Below are 20,500 nucleotides of genomic sequence, written 5' to 3'. Positions count from 1 at the left end.
TAAATATACAGCAAATGTCAGGAATCCAATCGTCATCAATGCCATTTCAGCCGATGGAAAATCAACGTGATGATCCTTAAAACCTCGAGCTTCTCTTTTTTGTTTACTCGGCCAAAGCACTCTCAATCTGTCGTCTAAATAAAATAATATTTGCAATCTCAACAATCATCAAATATGTAACATTAACTCACCTATAGATATCAACATTGAATCGTGTATATTTCGGAGTAAAGATATTCTCTTGGATAAAGTATCAGGAATCTTTTTTACAAATTGATGAAAATATGCAATGATAGATGTAAAGTTTTTCAATGACAGTTTATCCAGAATCGCGTTATTTTTCCCAGATGATGTATTCGGATCTAGCGTATTATTTGCATAAACATACGAAGAGTCTTCATGATATTTTTCATATTTAGATGATCCATTTTGCCACAATTCCATATAATTATTTATTGATATTTCGGTGATGTTTGACTTGATTTTTTTATTAGAAATCACATCTGATAGTCGGATGAACGATTGATCGAAAGGCGTGAATACTGACATTATATTTTCAGTCACAGCTAGCTCCTTCTGTATAGGACTCAGCTTTATCCATTGTAAGCGACACAAACATGCAGCATTCATAATTAGTAATAGAGTTAAGAGCTTCATCTGTGTTTGAGCAACGAACGTTCAGACAAGACTGATTATTTAGAGTGATGCACAGTTACACAATAATTATTTCAAGCAGGTGACAAATTAAGGTTGCGCCTTTACATGCATCGGTTGAGGAAATATGAATATTATCAGAGCATGAAATATGTTATGTGACAAACTACAGATGAGAAGACATAACACAATTTGAATAATTATTTATTTTGTTAATAAGAATGTTATATAATGATATATATATATATATATTTGTATATATATATAGAAAGATTAATTATAATATTGTATAACAATAAAAAAAATGGATATAATAAGCTAAAGTATATAAAGTAAAAAATAAACTTTATTATAATAAATTAATGAATCAGCTTAACAAAACATTTAATAAATTAACAATAATAATAATAATGTAATATAAATCTGTGTGTTGTGTCACTGTGTATATTTTCAATATAACCGATTAAATCTTATTTCATAGTGAGATTTCTCGCAATTAACAAATATCTTACGTATTACATACATAATAATATAAAAAACGCTAATTATTCATATAAAATTAATCACAACAGACATATTTGCTTCATATAACAATGAATTAATTAAACCGCTGAGATTTACAAATCACTTGTATTGATCGTTATGCAGGCCATATTCTTATTATCACAGTTTAAAGTGTGCGGCAAAATCTTTTTGGTTATATTCATACCGTTCAACAAATCTGAGTAAAAGTATAAAGCATAAAAAAATGTATCGCGTATGGAATGTACGTTTATAAAGGGTCAGGGAGTCGGCTCTTCTTCCATGGATGACCAGCGACTGTCGTCCGACTCGTGCGTTATATATCTGCAGCCGACGGCCGTCTCCAACTTTCGCAAATCTTTCCACGTCTCAAAATCTTGCAACCACGGATGCAACATACTTTTGTCGACTGTGTACCTTTTCCTTTGTTTGACTTGCAGTAAGTTGTTGATCAAATTAATGGCTGCAAATAATTATTGAATATTAACAATATTATTACGAAGCAAATATTGAGAAAATAAAATAGATAAACACCATCGGATGAAATCTCGTTCCACGGATTCGGCGGATACATGAAAGCAGCGTTCTGTATTTGATCGTTAATATCTTCGTCTTCGTTGAAAGGGAATGTACCGCTTAGTGACACGTAAACAATTACGCCCACACTCCACATATCCAAAGATCTATTGTAGCCTTTATTTCTTAAAACTTCTGGAGCTATAAATTTGTATTATTTATTTATTACTAAATGGATATAATTTTATAATAAGGATAAGATAAAATTAATTGAGATTATTTTGATTAAAATTGCTGTATGTTGTATATGTATATTTAGGCTGTAAATGATGTCGATATTATATTATCGTTTATTTACTACTCATAATATACAAACTATATTATTTTATAAATTGGCATTAGTGTTGGATATATGTAGTTTAAATAGTGGCCAAGAATTGGTAGTGCAAATTAAGCATAAAACACGAAGGCACAGTAGTAGCTTAAAATATTCGCTGCACTTATTAATGAAGAGGCGAAACTAGTGATGGGACGATTAATCGGAATCGGAAATATAGTAACTTTTTGGGTATCAGAACTGAAGAATTTTTAACCTAATTTCCGATTCCTTAGATTTATTGGTATTTTCACACTAGCCACCCACAATCTAGTGCCTTGTTGATTTAAATAAAAGGAACATGAATGAAATATTAAAAAATGGAACATCTACGGGAAGACATTTCTTAAGACATAAAATGTAAAAATATATTTCTCTAAAAAATATAAAATATTATGAAAATCCCCTTTGCTGGTGACATTCCAACAAAAATGAGCTTCCCATCCTAGTATATTGAGTGAGGATATATCGTCGCTCGGTAACGAGCGTTCCCATTGCGACGGCGCCGACACGTTATCAGTTAAATTATATTTTCGCTAGTAGAATTATATAATATATATGCTAGTGAAAATGTATTTGAACTTCAGTGAAAAATACACATTCACTGTAAAATTTATACATTGCATATAAATAAAAAAAATGATACATATTGTAAATGTATATATATTACAATGCATGGAAAAATTGAATTGAAATCATATAATTTTACTAGCATCTGCTAGACAAATCATATTTTCACTGGTAAAAATATATATCTACAAGTGAAAATGTATTCTGATATTTCTGTTTCATCAAATTGTATTGTGCCAAGGATATGAGTGTGCACAGATCTTCAGTTTGAGTATTAGATATTGTGTAAGAAATGCAAAAAGTGGTGGCGTGAAGCATCTTCTTGATAAAAAAAAGCAGATAGTTTGATTTGTGATGATTGTTAAGAAGTTATTTTCAAAGGTTATAGTGCTTTGCTAAATAGTGTTTTTTTTATATTGGTTAAAAAGTTTTTTAAGACATATAATATGAGGATTTATAGGAATATATTTTTAAATTTTGGTTTGACAATGAAGAGTGACGCCTGTTTTGGGCCTGACGCCTGATCTTACATACTTAACCTAATTATTAATTATAAAATGTACTTCAACAAATTCATAATTAATTAGAAGTGTTACCCAAATAAGCCGGTGTTCCGACGACAGATCGTCTAAAAGATTTCTCGCCTATGATGCGAGCGAATCCGAAATCGCACAGTTTCACTTGTGGGAAATCACTATCTGAAGATAACAACACATTTTCCGGTTTTAAATCACAGTGCACGATATTTTTGCTGTGCAAATGCTTTAAAGCTACTAATATCTATAAAGGAAACAAAACAATAAGAAAGCGTACATTGTGTGAAACATACTCATATAAACGACAATAGTCGCACAAATACCTGAGTAATGAGAAACTTGGTGATTCTTTCGGTCAATCTTCCCTTCTCATGCGATAAAATCATTTCCAACATGTCACCGCGTAGTTTCTCCATCACGACAAAGATCCTCTCGTGAGTTTCGAACATTCTTTCTAAATTAACCACTCCGCAATGAGATAGATTCTGTAAAATCGCTACCTCGTTTTTCAACTGAGCTTCCTGCTTCGTAGGAAATCGAAGCTTGTCTATAACCTGTTGAAATTATACGAGTTAAAATTGTATATTATATAAATTATTGAAAATTGAGCATACTTTTATAGCCACGGCTCTGTTCGTTCTTCTGTGTGTACCTCCGTAAACAATTCCAAATTGACCAGAGCCTAAAACTTCATCGGGGAATATCTGATACAACTGTGACATATCTGTTATTCTTTCTTCCGGCATTCCATTACTGCTTTCGCCTATAAATCGTAAATTATAATCAGAAATAATCCTTTGCCTATTAAATAATAAAAAAATTACCGCTTTGTTTCGTAACAGGCATCAACGCTTGTCTTATTGCTGTTTCCCAAGATTTCGCCAAATAAGCTCCGACTCCGCTATCGGGCGGCGGAAGCGGAGCTCTCATTCCAGAATTGCCAGTTAAATGCATCAACGGGTCGGCTCCGACCAAGTAATCAATATTTAGAGTACGCAATTCAAAACAATGCATCACGTCTAAAAGAGCAACGCAAAATTATTTACTTCTCAATTGACGAATGCATTCAACGGATGTTTATTCTTACAAAACATTTACCTCCTTGAGGCACTCTGGCCGTATCTATACTTAAAATATCACTTAACGGTATCTCCTTGTAATACTTGGCACCTTGGTCCGATTGGAAGAGCGTGATCGATTTAGTATCGAGCCTCCAATAATGCCTTTTAATCTGGAGATTAATAATCAATATACATAATAAAATATATCTATATTGGGCGAACATTGTTTAATAATGTACGTACGGTTTTATCTTTGTTCGTAAAATGAACGAGCCATCCTTCTTTGAGACTCTTTGAGCCTCTTTTCTTAGTATGCTTCACCGATTGCACGATTCTCATCAACGGAATATTTGCACTCGGAGAAGACGATGAACTAGTAAAAGTTAATCATGATGATTCTGATCGCTCTAAATCATAGTATAGATTTAAATGTATAATCACCTGCTCGGTCTACTAGATTTATCATCTGTCGGAATATTTTCAACGTCCAATTCGGGGGTCGAGGTCAAAGAAAACGGCGGAGGACCTCCGTTTAACGACGTTGTCTTTGAATTTGTAACTTCCGAGTCAGAATCGTCTTCTTCTTCATACATAGAACACGTCATCAGTTCTTTTTCGCTTCCCGTACTACCTTCTTGGCCTTCGTCTGAAATAACTTAATCGATAATTCATTTCGTCGGGCTGTGTGTTATTTTATTGCAAAAGAAAAACCTACTGTTACTATCTTTAGCGACCTCTCCGCTACAATCCTTGGGAATCTTCTCCAAACACTTTTTATGAACATTGTGGTGGCAATCCTTGCACTGTAGGCCCTGTTTGAATAGACCTTTGAGTAGTTTGCGACACTGTCGACAAACCGTCGGTCTAGTGTAAGTATGTAGTACGAAGGTGTGAGGAATGTTGACAGCTGATTGATTGTTTTGAGCCCAAGCGACGTGACTTCCGAGCGACGGCGAACGGTTCTGTTTAGTGGTCGAAGTCGAGATAATACTCTGTCACGAAATGACAAACACGATTAGAACCGTTTTGATATATTTGTACTTAATTAAAAAATACTGTATTATGGATTTTTTTCATCTGATAATTGTTAATTATGAATAGTTAAAAAAAAACAACCAATTATCTAAGGAAACAATTTATTAAAAAGTATTTAACATACAACTATCAACATGGAAAAAAACTCATTTCACAATAATTGCAAAAACATTATTAATAAAAATAGCACCAAATTAACAATTATCAGATCTCCCTTCACCACTAATATAAAAACATTATAAACTAATATAAAATATGATTTAAATACTGGAATATTCAATGCGGAACAACTATAAATATATATATATATATATATATATATATATATATATATATATATATATATATATATATATATATATTTGGAACCGTAAAATTTCTTTAATAAAAATACTGTAACGGTAACAACATAATTTCCATAAAATATGAATCAATTTATATAGGTATACAGAAAAAACAAATTTCAAAATCTGCGATTATAAAAATATTTTCAATTTATTTTTAGCATGAGTTTGTCAATATCAACATCAATTATTTCGATAATATTTTTAAGCTTAATAATCTAAATATACGATGGTGAGTCAAATGATAAACATAGTTTGAATCGTGGTCAACAGGTAGCAGTACAAATCAGGCATGCAACCCGAAGGCAGTAGCTTAAAATGAGCATCTCACTTACAACAATCACTGAAGTGGAGCAGAATTATTCGTTTTTTTTTTATATAATCATTGAAAACCTTCAACAAATAAAATTTTAGAAAGGTGATGCACGTCTGTAACTCTAGCAAGTGTACGAGTGGACTAGAAAAATCAGTAGCAGTAATAATAAACAAAGTAGCCTAGCACGCAAAAATTCACACCCAATCATCTGTGAATGAGAAGTAATTTTGAAGCACTAAGTGTCCAAGGGAAATACGGCTACTAATACAACATACGCAGATCTCTATGAGAAGCATCTTCAAACTGTAATTGAATCAAAACAATGTGAACGTATAGGAATATGACGATGCTTAGCTTCATATTCCAACGATCCAAGATTTGCACTTTGTGTACACGTCAGCTCTCATCCGCAGAGATATTACATCGAAAGGTGTTCATTTGACTCACCCTCTTAAAAATATATTATATTTGTATAAGTAATATTTTAAAATATGTTCACATATTTTTAAGACATTACTTAGTACAAGTTTTAAATCAACTTTAAAAATACATTAAATGTGATTTATCTGCTAAATATGTATATTTTCATGTTGTACATAATCAACAATATAAATTACTGGAAGTACATATACCATAATAATACCATTACAAAATGTAATTAATTATAATAAATTCTTAAGCATCTACTATAATAAAATTATATTCAACTAATAATACCAATTTTTTATTATTATGGAACGGATAGAAGTTAATGCGTCAGTTTAAATTAACTAGTTCGGCTAACTTTCTTACCAGCGAATTGCCCGATTCTTCGTTTTGCGATGTTACGGATCCTTGCGACAATCTTGACGGCGAACGGGGCGGCGGCAAATTCGACGATCTCCTCGCACCCGATCCGTTCGTGTGAGAGCAGTTGTTGGGTATTTTCACTGCGCATCTCTTATGATAATTTAAGCCACAACCTACGGTTTAATACACACATTTTGAATAACAATACAATTCAACAGTCATTTTATTAAACAAATGTATACCTTCGCATTTCAAACCCTGTCGAACTAAACCGAAGAGCATTTCACCGCAAAAATCACAGAAGGTCGGCGCCTTGTACGAATGGACTGCTAACGTATGTGGTCTAACTGTAGGCACATCTTCAGGAATGCATAGGCTACCTAATAATAATAATAAACAATATAAATAATTAAACAAAATCTGATAACATAAATATGTATTATTTTCCAACTTACGATTAGCCGTTAAAACTATCTCTACTATAGTTTCGTCGGTAATGTCGGCGGCGGAATTAATTAATTGCAGCACATTAGAGGAGCAATAGTCGTGTCTGAATAAAAGCAATCTGTCGGAAAGCTTATTCAGACCGTTATCTGGCATCTGGAAACGAAAATATGATTGATTTGTATTTAAATAGTGTGATTAAGCGTATTTAAACTGTAGCTGTCTACCTTAGAATGTATGAAATCACATGCTAAATCTTTAAGGGTACGAAGGTTCAGTGATGTAGTAGGAATTGTGACAGCATCGCGTAACACACCAAACTGGAACATGAATGTCACTTCAGGGGCGTCCATCTTGATTTATCTGTAACAATTAAAATAATGCATTGATTTATATATATATATATTTTTTTTTAATTTCATGATGACTAAATAGCTTCTTGTTTGCTATTCAAATTTTATTCACTATAGATAAAAAGAATATTAAACTCGAAAATAAGTAAAAACTCACTTTGCATTTATATAAAAACATTTAAAGCTGGTAAATGTTCATAATATAAACAGTAATAAAAAATTTAAATAAGATTTTTTCGACCAAAAAAATATTAATTTTATTATTGTGTAAGAAAACTTTATTAGCATATGAAAAGCACAATGAATGTTCTTATCTCTAATGGACTATTGTTTGGCACAACACTGTTAGTATCAGTCAGGACGTCATTTCCCCCCCCCCCCTACTGAATATTTTATGCATTTAATTTAAATACTATGAATCTTAATGAAATCGAAATATTAAAAAAATCTGGAATACATTTTCACCGGTGAAAATATAATTTATCTAGCAGGTGCTAGTAAAATAATATGATTTTAATTTTTCCATATTTAGAAATATATGATTTACATTATTAACATGCAATGTATAAATGTTACAATCGATGTGTATTTTTCAGTAAAATTATATTTTCACTAGTAAAGTCCAAATATATATTTCTATTAGCGAAGATATAATTTAACTGATATTACACTATGCTTTAAAAATATGATATTTTTACCAATATTACTATGAGCTTCTGAATGTTAATCAAAGTATATTAAAACCGAATTTTGGTCAATAAGAGAGCGCAAAAACAATTATCACTTCTCAGAAGTCAATAATTCACGCCAAAAGCAATAAAATCGTGCTGGCGCCATCGCACTGCAACGGCGCCAACACGATTTTATTTTTTGACTTCTGAGAAGGGATAATTGTTTTATTGCGCCCTCCTATTGGTCAAAATTCGGTTCAGATATGCTTCATTTGATTCTTACATCAGTTCCTTAAACATATATTAAAAGTTACTCAAATGCATCTAATAGCAAAATAACCTAAACTAAACGAAATATTTTACTGTTGGCTATCAAATTTCTAGATATAATTAATAATACTGTAAGCCGAAAAAATAACACACGTAGATACATTAAAATGTAAGATAATATTAACTGTTGTGAACAATGTGATATCAGTTATTGTGATCTGTAATAGGAAAAAGCTAAAATTTACTAATTGAAAATCAAATATTATTTTAATATTCATTAAATTAAATTTCTAATACATGCCATATTTGTATTATAATATAAACAATAAAGTGATTGCTTACTATTTGAAAAAATTATTGATTTTTGTTTTTTTTTTAATTTTAATTTATCTGTGAAAAAGTTAAGTTGCTCTCAAATGGATAATGATAATTAAGTGGATTTTGCTCTATAAATTTTAACCTTGCATTTACTTTACCAATTTTAAAATATATTAAGTGAGTATTGTAAATTTGAAGATTATTTTTTTTTCTATTGTTTTTAGCAGTTGTGAGCAACATTTTTCGCAATGGGCCGCAACTCTTACAAAAACACAAATTATATTTTTATCTAAAATAAAATAATGTATTTAACCTGTTATTTTTTTATTAAATTTTATAAACTAATTTAAAAATATGACATTTACACAGAAAACTGTATTAATTAATTATTTCTAACTAAATGTTTTTTGCAGTATTTCACATAAAAATAGATATTAAAAAAAATTAAAAATGAATGAAAAATATAAAAAAGGATTAGATACATTTTTAGACACATAAGTAAAAAAACTTTGAAATTCTTTAGTAAATTCATAAATTAGTTTTAAACAAGGAAACTTGAAAAGACTTGCATTATTATTAATATTTTTTTATTTATACTTTGTTGCCCCCCCCCCTCCTCATTCAACCCTGCTAAAACACGCGACGGCATAGAATTAATCAAGGGTTCAATCAATTTATTGTCAATTTCTTCGTACCACACTTTTTCATTTCTTTTAGTTTTTACACACTAGATGGTTTATGAACTCTATTTTTTTTCTTTATTATTTTTCAAAGATTTTCAATAGGGTTCAAATTGAGACTGTTTCTGGATCAGTCCAAATATAACTAACTATTTTCGCCCAAAGACAGTGTACAGAATCATCCCTGAAGATTCAGTAAAATTTGAGCCCAGATGCTTTTCATTTATTAATTAAAAAAAATTCAGGATGATTTTGTAATCTGCCGTCTTTACCGTTCTGTTGATCAAGTGTATACTCTTCCCAATCTGAAATACGAAAAGCATCATCAGATCATTTGGCTTCCTAGATTTCGCACAGTTGGCTGGAAACAATAATCACGGTATTTTCCACTTTTTCGACGACGAACATGATCTGAACCAAATAAATTAAATTTGCTCTCATCGGAGAACATCACCTTTCTCCAATCGATAAGTTTTTTAAAGTCTGTTGGCTAGTTACAACCAACAGACTGCGAAATTCGTCTTGTCGAAAACCCCATTGACGAATACACAATGATATTGCCTTTTTGATTTTCACTTAATTTCGAGTGATTCGACATTATGACTTTTAAAAATATTTTTTCCATGAAAGCTGTTAGAAAACAATGGAGACTTACCCCTAAATGAACACAAAAAAAATCAGAGAATTCCAGCAAGAGATAACAGAAATATCTTATTTCTTTACGAATTCGAGAAGAGATGCGTTTTTTTGCACGCTAATGTATATAATACGACATAAAAAACGGAAAATTATATATTTTGCACAAAACTGTTAAAACAAAAAAAAAATTATTGGATTCTAGTCCACATGTAAGTTTAGTTTTAAAAGCTCTTATATTATCAAACATTTGATTGATCAGTTTATTTGGTCCTTGAAGATCTACATTTAAATTATTCAAATGTTGATTACATACATAAGCACAAAACTTAAAAAATATTATTGTTGCTAGTTCCAAGAAGAATATCGATGTATATAAACATAGCATATATTTTGCAATTTTTTTTTTAATTAATATTCTACGTATTATTGAGAATCTTTGAAAAATCTTGAAAAGCGACATCAATCACAGCGTTAATTTGCATGTCTAATGTGCATTTGGACCATTATAGTACCAAAACAAAATTTCTACAATACTTTTTATTAAAAATAAAAAAATAATATGCAAATTTCACCAAAACTATTTTTTACAAAGGCTAATGTTATGCTTTAAAAGTACAATGTTTGCAACATATCATTTTAGTAGCTTCACGCTTTTGAAGATGATCTATTCTCTCGTGTTGTGTTTTGTGGTGCTTTTTACCACCAAGACTGCGCTAGCGGCAAATGGAGTACGAGTCAACAAAAATACGTTCAGAATTTCCCTCCCTTTAGTGATACATAACATCTCACACAACGCGCATTCTGCAGTAAATAAACAAAAAGAAAACGATAAAGGACCAGTCGTATCGACAATAGAAGGAAAAGTTCGAGGGATCGTCAACGAGAAGAGTGGCTTTAAATATTATTCCTTTTTGGGAATACCATATGCGCCTCAACCCAAAAGATTTAGGGTAAGTTAATAAAATAATTTAATATTAAAAATTAAAACTTAATTAGAGATTAAGTATAATTTTTACATAAATCTGCAGGATGCAGAAAAAATGAAACCTTGGACTGGCATCTTCGATGCTACCGTAGAAGGTGATATTTGCATGCAGAAAGATTTTATATTTGGTTCGATAGGAGGGAGTGAAAATTGTTTATTTTTGACCGTGCACACTCCGACTCTAGATCCAAAGAGAAATCTTGCCGTCATTATTTGGGTGCACGGCGGCGCATTAAAGACCGGATTCAGCACGAGTTCTTATTACGGACCGGAGAAACTGATTCAACAAGAAGTCCTGGTAGTGTCCGTTAATTACAGATTGGGCATATTCGGATTCTTGTCGACCGAAACGGTTCACGCACCCGGTAATATGGGCATGAAAGATTTGGTGTTAAGTTTGCATTGGATACAAAGAAACATACACGCGTTCGGCGGAGATCCTAACAATATTTGTCTGTACGGAATCAGCGCGGGATCGATAGCAGTCGAGTATTTAATGTTGTCTCCGATGACTCGCGGATTGTTCGCGAAGGCGATATCTCACAGTGGATCAGCTATAGTTCATTGGGCGTTTAACGAAGATCCTTCGAAGTATGCGTTTAGAGTGGGAAGGTATTTGGGTGTAAATACGTTGGATATCCAAGAATTAATGGATCAACTGGAAAAGGCGAATGCGTCGAGTTTAGTATATATTGCAGAAAAGATCGGGGAAGACGAATATCCAACAGAGATTAACTTTCTTCCATTTGTGCCGTGCGCTGAAAAGGTGATTCCTGGCGTGGAAGCATTTTTGCTCGATAATCCTGAAAACGTATTAAGATCCGGTAATTACAATAAAGTACCTTACATGGTCGGTTTCAACGATATGGAAGGACTGTATTATTTACAAAATAGCATAAATGTCACAAATCATTTGATGATCGCAAACGACAATTTTCCTTATTTGATGCCCTCCGATTTGATGGCTACAATTGGCAGCTTTAAAACAAAGCAGAATATAATAGAAAGCACTAAAAAAATGTATCTAAAGAATAGACAAATTGGAATAGAGACAGCTAAAGAATATGCAATTTTCCTGAGCGACGCTTATTTCTTGAACGCCATATACAAAAGTATTAAGATTCGGACGGAACTAGGAGAATATCCTATTTATTATTACGAATTTGCATACGATGGAGTACTAGGAAGAATAAGAAAAAACCAACTATTGAATATTAGCGGAGTAGCGCACGCCGAAGACTTGGGATACGTTTTCATCATACCGGAAGTCAAACTGAAAATAAACACGAGCAAAACTGCTCAAAAAGTAGCTAAAAGATTAACCACAATGATAGGAAATTTTGCCAAATATTCGTAAGTTTACAATAGATTATTAAATTTTAGTTGTAGCATAAATCAACTATTAATAATCTTAATTTCAGAAAGCCAGTACCTGAAACGAATGAACTTCTACCAGTAGAATGGAATCCGGTCAAAGGAAACACGACATATGATTACATGAAAATAACGGATAAAATGAAAATGTTTCAGAATCCGAACAAAGAACGTAATGAATATTGGATGGAATTGTATTATAACAAAAATTGTAAGTAATTTAAAAGATCTTGTTATAATAAACACAAAAGATTAATATTAAAATGTGTTGATTAAAAAAAAACAGAAAAGTAAACAGAAGACTATAAAATTTGTCTTTCTGTCGTGTATGTTGCTAATTTTCTTGCAGATTAGCAATTTAGATTGAGATGTGAATAAACTGCATTAATTTTATTTTTGAAGTTGTGTTATGAACCCCTTAAAAGAAATAGTAGTTTTGGCAAATTTATTTTAAAAGAATATTTAGAAATTATATAATGTCGATGAAACTCAATTTGACAGTTGCGAAACATCCACATCGCATATTGCTTCATAGTTTTTTCGGATATGAAAGTATTGGTTCAAGAATAATGAAACCGAATTATGGCGAATATTAGGGCGCAAAAACAATTATCACTTCTCAGAAGTGAAAAATTCCCGTCAAAAACAATAAAATCGGCGCGATTTTATTGCCTTTGATGTGGATTTTTCATTTCTGAAAAGTGGTTTATATATGCTTCGCCTGCAGCGAGTGAACTTTGAATAGCTCTCTGCAACGATTATACTTGAAAACTGTAATTTATATATAAATAAAATGAATAAATATTTTTGGAATAAATTTCAGTAAGTACCTCTCAGAATATAGTACATAGTATAACAGTTTTATGACATAATAGTTCATTTGTTTTCTATTCTTATTATAATATTTTGTAACTGTAATAACAATATGACATTAGCTGTCAATTAAAGTGAAAACATTGCATAATTATTATTATTAAAAGTATCCTATGGATAAATCGATCTTTTCACACAATCGATTACTTAAACATACATATGTAATAGAATGTGTCTAGTGAGATTAAAAATAAAAAGTAGTAAATACGAACCTCTTCGAACGTGAACTGCATGAAGTTACACGAGGAAATCGAGACGTCTATCTAGACTACGAATCGAAAGTGGTGCTAAATGAGACGGGGTAGTGGTTTCGTTCGAGGTAGAAGGAGTTCGGAGCCGCAGAAGGGACAGAAAAGGCTCAGTGTCACTGACCCTGATTCGCGGCCGCCGCCCCGTCACCCCTGCGACGCGACGCACTGTTGTCAACACCGCGGAAGAAGCTAAACATCGTTAAGAAAGCGCTAACTAATAGCTAACTATACATTCTAAATTTAGACATAATAAATATTTTTCTATTATTATATTTTTATATAGATCAGTATATCAAAGTGTGCTATGTCAAAAATTAATTAATAAAGTAACTACTAACGAAGCTGAAAACACAATTAATTACAATATACATCACTAGCTTTCGATAATAATATATTTTTTCTTTATATATATTAAACACAATATTAAAAAAATAATAAAATATTTACGCCCCTTTTTTTCCAGCTAACTTTAATCTCTTTTTTATTGTTTTTTTTTATCGTAAAAAGATGATTTTAAAATTTGGAAAATTTAAAAACAATAGCAAAATGATAGTAATGTGTAAATTTTACATAACGGTAATGTCTAAAGAAAATTACCTACGCACCGCCGAATGACTGCTTGCTTCCACGTAAATCTTGCAATGTTCGGATCCAATGCAATTGATATTTATCGTTTTGGTTGCATTTTTATTCCACGACAACAAAATAGCATAAAATCAATTATCACAATTTTTAACAATTGAAAAATGCATTATTTCATGAAATATACTTTCAAAATCAGAGCTCAGCTTCGCCCGACTGACCAATGGTACTGTGTTTTATTCAATTTATTACACCGTATTTATACATATTTTGACGAAAATGTAGATGTCTTTATACCAGAAATTTGAGATAAATTTAAATAATAATTACAACTGCGGCGAGCATCTAAAATTTGACTTTTCTGTCGTATATGCCTGGATGCGAATATTTATTACTAAATTAAGATATATTTAAACAAAGAAAAATCAATAGTGGTGTTGTGATGTCATGATGAGATGTCAAAATTATGGTTCAGCGGCGAACATCTAAAACTTAATTTATAGGCTACAAAAAATACCTAATTTTTGGGCTATAAAAAATATACAACATCGACAATATGACATCACAAGATGGCGTCAAAGCTCGACAATACTCTAAAACAACAGGGTTACCAATCAGATGTTATTCAAACCGCTCTCAAAACACTTCCCAAACGGAAATTTTCAGCAAAATCGGTCATGTAGTTTTTTACTTTAGAGTACATACACATACGAACGTTGCCTTTTATTTATATAGGTAGAAGATAGACGAATCGAGCGGTGACGGAAACATGCATATTACTTTTTAGCAGATTACTTAACATAAATAAGGCAATCAAAACAAATCCGATCGCGTAATACAAAATGTATCTAGTGGCGAATTTAAAAAAATACAAAAGAACGTTATAATTATACAAAAACCATTTACGCTGCTAAAATATTAAACATTTTTATACTTTTTTTACCATGTAACTTTAGTTTGCACGATTTAATAATATGTTTTAGTAATGTATATGTTTTTTGTATAATTATGACGTTCTTTTTTAATTTAATAAATTACATATTCTCACAATAAGCTTTGTACTTTGCGATTTATAAAGACAACAATACTATGGGGACCCCGAGACAACCGTCCGTGACGCAGCATGAGTGAAAGTGAAGTTCCGCTGAGCCGCGCGCCCGAACTATGCGGCGTTGTACAACCACACCGCACCCCCGCCACCGCAAGCAACGCGCGGAGTGGGGATACTGTTGCACACCCGACCGGGATTATTTTTAGGCAGTACCTAAAGGCTCACTACGCACTTCGACTCTGGACTTCTGACACTGCAACACTCACTGGACTACACGGATTCTACACCTCGCCTCCTGTCTGAGAAATCATCTCCAGGACACGCGCTCGAGGTTTAATATCGACGACTGTCGAAGGATCCCAGTCAGCACGCGTCAAGAACGTACCGGAAGATTCATAAGGGCCACTTTGTACAGTTCGCTGTACAAACGTCCTATCACAGATCTTCAACCGGACTGCCGATAACTACAATATAGAAGCGTAACCCCGCGACCGCTTCAATATCATAGGTAATATAATATATGTATTTGCGTGAAAGTGGTGATGCTGAATATTTTTTCTATATAATAATAATGTAAGATGTATTCGATATTTATGAGCATATATTGTAAATAAATCCCACACTGGCATATTAGAGATTAGTGAATTATACATTATAGTATTGTAACCTGTATTGTATATCATATGTAAGACAAATAAAATAATAATAATGTACTAATAGAATATAAAAAAAAACATAAAAATGCAATTTATGGAATATAAACCGATAAAAAATTGTGTTTTAAATATTTAAATATTTTGTAAGTCTTTAAAATTATTATGTTATGTTTATAATTTCATGATGTGAACAGTGAGTTTGTTTTAAAAAAAATGCATTTATTATAATTTAAATTAATAAAAATTTATTAGGCTTCCTTATTAAAAAAATTTAATTTCTGATGCCACATTTTCAAAAGTCACTGACTAGCCGTTGCACTTTTCAAATAGAGCCGAAAATATTAAAAATCGTAAACGTTATTTAAAAAATATAATTTATTTTTTAGGTGTCGGGCTAATGAACTGAAACACTCCTCCATTTATAATTAAAAGTATTAACGAACACGATAATCATAAAAAAATGACTAGCTTGATTCGAAAGTAATGCTTTAACCGTAAAAATGGATTTCATCGTTTAAAATGAAACACAGTGGGAGACTACTTATAAATGCTGGTACGCGCCTTAAATCATATAGGATTAAATATGTTTTACCTTGAAAATAAATAATTAATTAGTTTTTAATATATCTTACCGGCCAACGGCAAATTATTTCGAAGAATTTCACCATACTTTTATAATTGATTAATCACAAAATCTACCATAGGGGGGGCCATGAATATAAATACTGCGACCCTTGCAACCAGGAATCACTTCCCCTTCGACACTTTGTTTAAACATCCACATCAGAGTTCAAAGTACCCGAACTTCAAGAGACCTCCAACTTGGTCCTGCAACCAAAAAAGAGGAGACCAATCCGTCGTTTCTCTATTCTCACCCATTGATCCAGCTCGGCGTCCGGAATCCAGAACGACCTACTTCAGAGACGCTAATAGTCCACGGACGCACCCACGGACAATTTGTCTTAACTGTTGCGAAATAAACAATTTATCTTTGTCTTAATCAAGTAAAAACCCAGACTTTATAACACGGTTAAACGATTGTATTTTATATATATGAATTGTTTGCTTACAGCTATAAAAACTAATAAATACAATCCTTACATTTATATATGATTTATTTATCAGTAGAAAATAAAATGATACAACTGATTGCTACAACTCAAATATTAAAAGATAAAAGTTTTGATTAATGAAAATTATAAGCTTATTTATATCAAGTTAATACTATTATATTAAATTATCATTAATACTTAATCTGTATAATTAGTAAAAATAATCTAAAAAAAATATTAGTTTGTATAATAATTTGTTGATCAGCTTATCGCTGATTATGACCAATATTTTGACAGTTCCTATAAATCGTGGAATGCATCGAGTGTTGATTGTTAATTCTATAAAATATTAAATTGAAAGGTAAGATTTTTCTCATAAAATATATTCTAAAATATATTAGCGCTTTCTTGCATTTTTTCTGTTTTAAGTAATATGGAGGGCCGAGAAATAATAATAAGTCACATGTTCAATAAGTTATTGAAAAAAAAGATTATAGAATGCGGAGACTACTCGATGAATCCGGTGGAAGGCTCAACCTGCGAAATTAAAATATCAGACGTTTGTTTCAAAGATGCAAATGGAGAGCGACCGATAGATAAAAGCACCATGTATTTCTCCGGTCAATTCAACGGCAATTGTACCATCGGATTCGCCACTCATTACGTCGATATAGACTTTGAAAGGTGTTTGACTCAGATGTTCCTAGAAGAGATGTCATTACTTGAGATGATATATCTGGACAAAGACGGCGAAAAGGCATTGGAGATTTCGTGTATAGTAAAAATATTGACGATCGACGAAGATAGATTAGTGTGCGATTTAGTCTGGGATAAAAAGTTATCGTGGGCCAACGATTTCAAAAACGCCGGTGTCAAACTCGTTCAAAGCGACCGTACAATCGACGCTTTCAGGCAATTCAGCAAATCTATCCGATTGTTGTTGTCGTTCGGTGCTGTAGATTATGAATCGATGCCCGAGTATAAGAAAAAAGAAGTGAGCGATTTGAAGTTGAAGCTGTATAACAATATGGCGTTTTGTCAGTTGTCTTTTGACGAGTATCAAGCGGCCATCGCGCTCTGTAACAAAGTTTTGGAAATGGACAGCGACAATGTCAAAGCTCTGTACAGGAGGGGCACTGCTTTGATGGGACTGCAAAATTGGGAGGATGCGTACGATGATATCAATCGAGTGCTGGTACTGGATAATACGGTGTCCGAAGCTAAAGCCAAAATGATTATTTTGAAAGAGAAAGTGAGCAAGAGCAATGAAAACTATAAAAAGGCAATTAAAAATATGTTTGTGTAAGCTTAATTTATTGCTATTTAATAACTTCAAATGTATTTTTTTTTTAATAAATTTATCAATTAATTATTTGTATTTTTTATGCCCAATATCTTTAAAATTATTTTTGTTTATTATATATTTATTTTTCTTATGTTTCAAATTTTATTAAAATATATACTTTAAAAATATATATATATATTTTACAACTTTGACTCCACAGCCCCGGTAATTAAGGCAATACTGACCCGTAAATATCAGAATTGGTAGTATAAAGATAAAAGTAGACCTGTAATATGACTCAGAGTCACTCCTGGCACAGTATCTCTGCATTGTCTCAAATTTTGAGATTACATTTTTTTCACAATATCTTTGATGCTAGGATAAGACAAAACTCGTTCTTTTCTTCTTACACCAGTTGGAGCTGATAAATCGAATTTGTACAAAATTAAATTTAAAAAGTCTTGAAACGTCTGACGAATTACTTATGTAAATCTCGATCTTTTTTAAAAATTGTTGTGTGCATTTCATTTGACGGGTTATCTACCTGCTGGCTCAGTCGAGTAATATTTTTAGTACCTGCGTAAAATTCCGCAGCAGTTTCCTTTATTATAACTATTTTTCACAGCTGTGCTTAAAAAATTCATTATTTAATTTTATTTTATTACGGGCAATCCTTTCTTTTCAAATTTATTTATTATATAAACTAATAGTCATATTACAACAACCGACTGTCTTATGGTGCATTCATGCAGAAATACGTACAACTACAGGCGCATCATATGGCAGATTGTGCTTCCGATAAATAAAAAATGATGTATTACTCTTCTTATTGGCTTATTTATTACATGGTTTAACTGTATAGGGTGTTTTACAAATCAAATCTTGCTTTTAAACTTTTTTCTCATAGATATTTCCATAGTAATTAAATCGATGCATGCAGTGCATGCATTATTGATTGATTATAGGTGTGTAGTATTTTTTCCGTGTATTATTAATGATTAAATCGTTTTAAATTCCATTTTTGAAGATGATTTTTACATTATGCTATGAATTATGATAACGATTTGTTTGTGCGTACATGTGTTTTACGATAATCTTATTGCATAATATAAAATGTGTCTCATTTAAGAGCTGATAAGATTAATAAATAAAAAGGCATCTTATAAAAAATATTAATTTATTCACATTACACCAAAACCACATTAACAAATATATCCAGCTATAATTACAATTAGAGAATGAATAGAAAGGAGAGTTACAAAACCTTTTAAGTCTATATTATTATTATAATATATATATTTATATGTGATGTATCATATGTGCACATGCACATTTTGCTGTGTTCATTTTTAACCCCTATGGCACTTATCTATCCTGTAACGACGACTAACCTGCTCGAAATCTGATCGTTTATGAAACTTACGATTAAATATGTATGTACAGTGTGGTGCTACCGATTTTATTTACAGTACGAAAGGCTAGTTTGAAATACTGGAAGATACATTCAGGCACATTTGGTATTGTATTTACATTTTTTTAAATATAATATGTAGGGAAAAATATAACTCTTGACATTTATAATTTTAATTTAATCACAATGAATAACTACTTATTTGAGCAAACAATTTTATAAGAACTAAATTATGTTTTCAAATATACAAAAGTGATGTGACCGCCGAAAACTCATAATAGTTAAAAACATAGCAATCACATATTTACAACTTCTATATTATATATCTTTAATGTATTTAACGAAACTGTATTGCATGCAATAAAATATTTTACATGTTTGTTATTTTTATTTCAGATTTTGAATCAATATTTTAATTTACTACATATATGTAAATACTTTCTAATAAATTATAACTTACGAGATGCTCTAGTATACATTGATCGAGTAAAAATCGCATTTAAACAACATAATCTTAGCATATCGATATGTACGTGAACATTATAATTATAATTATTAGACGATGAAGAACACTTTCCATATCTATGAAAATATAGATATGTATTATTGTTATCGAATCGATCGATACATTGTTTCTGCGTTGCAATAATTGTATGTATAAATAAATCACTACACTCTGCTGCTTTTATTGAAACAAATCATGTAATAGAAACTCTAGTTAAAAACAAATTTAATTTTAACCTAACGAAAACACAATGAAATATATTTGTTGCGTGCAATTTTCCTTCAATAACCAGTGCTCGTATATGAATAGATTTTATATAAAAAATATCTTCAAAACTGAACAGATGCATACGATAGTTTCATATATAAAGAGCAAAATTCA

General features: G+C 31.4%; 3 protein-coding genes across 3 annotated transcripts; 2 read left to right on the top strand and 1 right to left on the bottom strand.

Moving 5' to 3' along the window:
- Positions 1–982: 982 nt before the first annotated feature.
- On the bottom strand, positions 983–13,753 carry PKD (serine/threonine-protein kinase D3). Its single transcript, XM_088189673.1, has 15 exons — positions 13,539–13,753; positions 7,391–7,526; positions 7,175–7,319; positions 6,962–7,099; positions 6,723–6,892; positions 4,951–5,227; positions 4,677–4,881; positions 4,479–4,608; positions 4,273–4,405; positions 3,999–4,193; positions 3,789–3,937; positions 3,498–3,728; positions 3,235–3,418; positions 1,711–1,893; positions 983–1,639 (listed from the first exon to the last, which is right to left on the bottom strand). Exons 2-15 carry the CDS (start codon positions 7,514–7,516, stop codon positions 1,437–1,439), a joined length of 2,469 nt encoding a protein of 822 aa, XP_088045799.1. The 5' UTR covers positions 7,517–7,526; positions 13,539–13,753; the 3' UTR covers positions 983–1,436.
- LOC148233443 (juvenile hormone esterase-like) lies at positions 10,733–15,401 on the top strand. The gene is made up of 4 exons (XM_088189675.1): positions 10,733–11,044; positions 11,123–12,432; positions 12,501–12,664; positions 15,238–15,401. The coding sequence occupies exons 1-4, from the start codon at positions 10,754–10,756 to the stop codon at positions 15,288–15,290; spliced, it is 1,818 nt and encodes a 605-aa protein (XP_088045801.1). The 5' UTR covers positions 10,733–10,753; the 3' UTR covers positions 15,291–15,401.
- A 1,763-nt stretch (positions 15,402–17,164) lies between these two features.
- On the top strand, positions 17,165–18,287 carry LOC148233442 (uncharacterized). Its single transcript, XM_088189573.1, has 2 exons — positions 17,165–17,279; positions 17,348–18,287. Exon 2 carries the CDS (start codon positions 17,352–17,354, stop codon positions 18,222–18,224), a length of 873 nt encoding a protein of 290 aa, XP_088045699.1. The 5' UTR covers positions 17,165–17,279; positions 17,348–17,351; the 3' UTR covers positions 18,225–18,287.
- Positions 18,288–20,500: the final 2,213 nt, after the last annotated feature.

The sequence above is a fragment of the Plectrocnemia conspersa genome, unplaced genomic scaffold (assembly GCF_051122295.1).
Source record: "Plectrocnemia conspersa isolate PC_06_02 unplaced genomic scaffold, ASM5112229v1 ptg000008l, whole genome shotgun sequence".
Taxonomy (NCBI): Eukaryota; Metazoa; Arthropoda; class Insecta; order Trichoptera; family Polycentropodidae; genus Plectrocnemia; species Plectrocnemia conspersa.
This window is presented reverse-complemented; position numbering and strand designations above follow the sequence as displayed.